Source organism: Amblyomma mixtum, chromosome 1, assembly GCF_055824585.1.
Source record: "Amblyomma mixtum isolate Tamu chromosome 1, ASM5582458v1, whole genome shotgun sequence".
NCBI classification, from domain to species: domain Eukaryota; kingdom Metazoa; phylum Arthropoda; class Arachnida; order Ixodida; family Ixodidae; genus Amblyomma; species Amblyomma mixtum.
This window is the reverse complement of record NC_143012.1, coordinates 150,714,964-150,720,523: the sequence shown is the minus strand read 5'-3', so window position 1 is coordinate 150,720,523 and position 5,560 is coordinate 150,714,964. Positions and strand designations below refer to the sequence as shown.

General features: G+C 48.8%; 1 protein-coding gene across 1 annotated transcript; it reads right to left on the bottom strand.

The window, feature by feature from the left end:
* Nucleotides 1-1,022: 1,022 nt before the first annotated feature.
* On the bottom strand, nt 1,023-2,317 carry LOC149367967 (uncharacterized). Its single transcript, XM_089568550.1, has 2 exons — nt 2,293-2,317; nt 1,023-1,348 (listed from the first exon to the last, which is right to left on the bottom strand). The coding sequence occupies exon 2, from the start codon at nt 1,329-1,331 to the stop codon at nt 1,116-1,118; it is 216 nt and encodes a 71-aa protein (XP_089424676.1). The 5' UTR covers nt 1,332-1,348; nt 2,293-2,317; the 3' UTR covers nt 1,023-1,115.
* Between the last annotated feature and the right edge of the window lie 3,243 nt (nt 2,318-5,560).

Sequence of the window (5,560 nt, the reverse complement as noted above, 5' to 3'; positions counted from 1 at the left end):
AAGTGGTATTGCTCATTCACATGGTTTGTTTCGAATAAAGGCCCTCCCAGCTTTGAGCATCTTCGTATTTGCTCTCAGGAAAGCTCATGTGTTCCACAATAAAACACCACTAGGGTTACTGCAATGACCTCTCTATGTAAGCGTCCCTCCTATCTACAAAGAATTCAATCCAGCGGTGATGGCCCTGTTAGCGCTACCTGCCGTTCTCGCTGCAGGCTACTGACCTGCCAACGGCCAACGCGCACGTCTTCATGGATGGTAATCAGTTGTTAGGCCACAGAAGTTTGCTGGGAACTACTTACGAATGGTGGTCAACGGCTAAAACGATTTCTTTCTGTCCCCTCTGAATCTCTGTAGCCGTGCCCTGACAAAGATCGCACGCCAAGTAAATTTTATGCATAAAAGTTATGCCTGGTTTTCTTATTCCAAGTAAAGCTTTCATTTATTTAATGTTACTTGGCTTATGGGCACCTAGCGCTGAGAATAACCGTTCTAAAGAAACGGTTGGGTGATCTGTTGAAACATTGGCTGTGAAATGATCGCCTTTTAGCAATGACCTTTTGCACAGAGCAAATTGATTTGACCGTAAGGCAAGAATTAACTTCCAACAAAAGTGTGTATAGAAGGAAGGCCATTCCTGGCAGCATCGCACATGCAGAGTATACTTAAAGGCTTAGGCGCATTGCCCCTCATACAAGTAACCAGAACTTTCGCCACAACCTAAACAAAGAATGATTTCCCAATACTGACGTAGCATGCTGCATGCAGTGACCTCCTCCAACATTTTTTAAGAGAAGTGTTCATTACGTTTTCTTCGAACGAAAGCGATGCCACAATTTTTTTTTTGTATTTCAATGTTCTATAAGAGTGGGGTCAATGTTTTCTTATGTATAGCTCCACCATCACGTCAATGCTTACCACTGTCGAAAGTTTGACGTCTAACTTGAATAAAGACTCGTTCGAAACTTCGACACGAATAACGCATAAGTAACACAGGCTCTAGTCCTACGAAATGTCAAATATGTAGGTTCAAGAACAGAATTACTTTATTTCAGTCGAAGTTCACAAGAGTGTCACGTTGTGATTCCTTTGCTAAAGTGCTTCTCGTCCGAGCTTCAACCGTAGAAACCGCGGCCGTATCCACCGTAGCCTCCGAATCCGCGGCCAAAGCCTCCTCCGTAGCCGCGGCCGAAGCCTCCTCCGTAACCGCGGCCGAAGCCTCCTCCGTAGCCGCGTCCGAAGCCTCCACCGTAGCCGAACTGGGCGGCGGCCAGACTGCACAGGGCGGCGAGCACCACGAGGGCGACCAGGAGGGACTTGCTGCTCATCATGGCTGCTTGGATTGGATCTGCGGGTGGGGCGGAGAAAGATAATGGGTGCACAGCATCGACAGGCACTATTGCGCACGCGACTTCGTTCTGAATTTTGCTTAGTAGAGCAAGATAGGACGGACAGGGAAGCACACAGCACAAGCGCTAACTCCGCAATAAGAGTTATTCGATCCTCCTCACAAACAAAACAGCCTGCACTCCTCTCCTATTTAAAGCACGTGTTACACAATAGTTGAGCAGTATAATATGTACACTTTATCAAAATATAACAAGCACGCGAGTCATGACCCACCTTTTCTTGATATGCAGCTGACGTATAGTAAGAAATAATGAAGTGCGCACGAGACCACTAAGAGAACGAGAGCACACTTAAAAAAGAACTTTAAAATTATTCCTTCAGTCACATCTAGATTTCATTAAATAAACGTGAGTTATATAATACATGAATCAAAGGGAGCTCTAGAAATGAATGCAGCTGCATTAAATAAGCACTCATGGTGTGCGCTTTTCTCTCGGTCATGTTTCGTGGCCGCAAACTGATTTCAGAACGTCAGGCCAACTAGCTTAACATTGCAAACTTATCCGCCGCATTTCTTTACTGTCCTGTTCAGACAGACGAGTTCAGTTCTCTCTGAACGAAAACTTGTCTATGAATTAATTACGGCAAGTAAGTGTGCAGTTGATATAGTCTAGATTAGCTTTGCTCATCGTTCATGTCTCTTGAGTGATTGAAACCTTAGTGCAGAGGCACCAATGAAAGCGCTAAAAAACGTGAAAGATATTAAATGGCAATATAAAATGAATGTATCAACAACCACGTCCGCAAAAAGGCGTCAGATTTTTAACGAATAATTTGGGTAAAGTACGTCAGAAGAAGCATCAAGAAATGGTCCTGGTTCCTGAACGCAGCGGCACGAAAGAGCGAAGGAATAGCAATGCGCCGTTTGCGGCCGGTGCTCACCTGTGGCTCTGTGAAGCTGCTGGAGGCAAAGGAGATATGTGGTCTGAAGGAAGAAGTGGTGGCGTTTATATAGCGCCCTGCGTGCACACGTGTCGGAGCGTCCTTCGATGCTGCCGCGGTCATCGGAGGACAGCATTGCACCGGGAAAGCCTCTTACGCTTATAGCGCCGAGTCAACGACTATCGCCTTAGGCGATACTGGCGACGCAGTCACCCCAAGAGGGGAGTTCCCAGATAAAGAGTGGTGTTGCAGAGAGCGTCCCTTCCTTGACCTTCATGCAGTGCTTCCACGGGTGAACGCCGCTGGTTCGACGCCTCGCAAACCGTTAAAACGTTCATACTGCGAGTAAGTATCTTGCTGTAAGAGCGGAAGCACCGAACGGGTGATGCGAAAACTCTGTCATCTTAGTAATGTTGTACGGCCGGGGTGGTGGAACCTGGCTTGGGGGAGGGGATCTCGGTCGAGGGCGTGTTAGGTCACCCTGTCTAGGACGGTCAGAAACATCGTCAGAGTTCTATGGTATGTAAGTGCGCTTAGAGGCCGAGGTCCGCACTATCAGTAAAAATTTGAGTTCTCGCCCTCTACGGAGGCCTGGAGAGGGATCAGAAATACAGAAAATTTCCGCTGTCCTCGTTCACTTCTAATTCCCATAACTCCACCCCTATTCCCAACATCCTATTCCCATATACCATCCTAAGCTGCTACTTCCCAGGGGAGATAAGGGGAGTCTTCCTTGGCTCGCTCTTCCGGCTGTGGATTGCATTAGAAGCCGCTCCCATATTCCACTTTCTACTTCTTTCCACTTTCCAATGGCAAAATCCCTATTGCCCAAGGGCCTCACCCTTTACATTTCAATTGGGATTACACCTGCGATACTTTAGTGGTGCGGGCGTGTTTTTCTTACTCATTTTTAACACCTTAATCTATATTGAGTGATTTGCCTTGTGGCCAGCGCATAGCGGCATGCCCACCACTTCTCGCCCCCAGCGTGGCCTCTCGTACGGGAATGGATAGGATATTTACTCAGTTTTTGAATGAAAACCAGCTAAATCAAAGTTGGAAATATAGTACAGTTTGATGGTAATTGCTAACCGCGCTCGAAGCCTGCGAAGACCGTCAGCATCAGGCAAACGAATGTGCTTTTTAGCGTCATGCTATAGCATGTAGGCCACAAATCAAATACGACACCACTGTCGTATCTGCGTAAGTGCAGACTTTCAGATGAATGCCTTTATGTCACGGAAGCCGCTTATACGACTAGAAAGTAAGCAACGTAAATGTCGAGAAGAGCGTATAAGTGGTAAATCGCGTTGGGATTGCGGATAGGCTTGCCCTGTAATAACTACATTCAAGTACCATGGCCATAAGGGCTTATCTATTAGCTTAAACACGTTTTCAGTAGACAACACACGAAGCCTGCCGCACAGGTAGATGTTTTCTTGTCGACTCCCGACGTAGAAGCACGTCCACATCTTCCGGAACGCATCTGCTCCGTTCACTATGTGGAGCCTTCCTCGCGGCCTGATGGACCATGACAACTCCGATGCCGTCTTCCGAGGTTCTACCGAGAACTTGGGGCCGAATGCCAGGACATTCTTCACGTGCTGAGGTAGGTGGACATCTCCAATAGTAGTGATGTCCCTTCGAACCGTACCAGGGTTCTCCGGGGTGTTGTGAACGTGAATTTCTAACACCGGAACGCTCCCAGTGTTGCGCGTTCGGCCGGTGAGCTACAGAGACGCTCCCCAAGGACGGCGTCCAAGCCGGCGTCTCCGAGCCTGCGCGTCGTCATCGTGGAGTGCGTTGTGCGTTCGGGCCGGACAGCTACGGGAACGCTACCCGGGTTGGCGTTCAAGCCTTGCCAGCCAATCAGCCAACAGGACGTTCCTGATTGGATGAAAAGGGGCGGGAGTCTGTGGCGACTCTATTTAAGGGCTCCCGTCTCCTGTGTCTGTGTCTTTTTCCTGTTGAGATACATCGTGCCATGTATCGTGCTTCTCGCTACTTGTAAATATGTAAATACATATACCTTTTTTTTCACGCTGCTCCTTAACCCCCCGTCTCTTCATTACTCCGGCTGGTCGGCGACAGCGGACCCGCGTCCCGACGGCAACTGAGAGCCCGCGTCTCAACAACTGGATGGCAGCGCTGGGATCGAAGTCAGCTCTTCGCATCGCCTAGCAGCGTTCGCAGTTGCAAGAGCTCCCACGTTGGTGGACCCCATGATCGTGGCTCTGTGAGTGTCCGACCTTTCTTCCCTGAGGTATTTTGCCAGGCTTTTGAATTTAGCGTCAATGCTGGCAGGCTTTCTTTGGCAGTGCTGTGAGTACTGATTGTTGTACGCATTGCTAAGAAGAGATAGGGGATCGGTCGAGTGTCTGAGCGCATCATGGACCTGAAATCTTTGCAAAAGCCGGATCTAATTTTGATCAGCAAAGAATTAGGGGTTGAACTTGGGAAGGCCGTGCGGAAACCGCAAATCATAGAGGCAATAATATCCTGTGGTGCGGACGATGAAGAGCTTATCGAGACATGGGAATCGATTAAGGAAAGGAAAGCAGCTGAAGAGAAACGGGAAGCGGCTGAGAAGGAACAGCGCGAGCTGGAACAGAAGCAACGCGATCGCGAGCTTCAGCTTCGAGAGAAGGAGCTCGAGTTAGCACGCCGACAGCAGGAAATTGATCAAAGGAAACTGGACGCGGAGTCGAAAAGAGCCGAAGCCGGCGTCGCTCAGCCACCATCCCCCAGCCCAGGAGGAAGGGAAACAATCAAAATTAAAGATTTCATGCACCCCTTCCAGCTAGGCGAGGACATTGGTATTTTTTTGGTGAACTTTGAAAGGACATGCCAAAAAAACAATCTTGGGAAAGATGGGTGGCCACAGCAACTATTGAGCCTGTTGCCGTGTAAGGTAGCGGACGCGATCGGGAGACTGAGTGCGGAAGAATCGGAGGACTATGAGACCGTGAAGGCAAGCCTCCTAAAGAAGTACCGCCTGTCTGCCGAGGCTTTTCGACAGCGTTTCAGAAACGCCACTAAGTCTAAAGAAGAATCTTACCTCGAGTTTGGTTATAACTTGAAAACAAACTTAGTGGAATGGTTAAAGAGCGCAGGCGTTCACGCGGACGCAGGGAAGATCGTGGAATGCATGTGTCTAGAGCAGTTTTATGACACAATTCCGGATCGAATGCGTTGGTGGATTCTCGACAGGGCCGAGGTAAACACTGTTGAGAAGGCTGCTGAACTCGCGGAAGAGTATGCGTCACGC

Coding starts and splice junctions, on each gene's coding strand:
- LOC149367967 (XM_089568550.1), bottom strand. CDS start 1,331: ATGATGAGCAGCAAGTCCCTCCTGGTCGCCCTCGTGGTGCTCGCCGCC.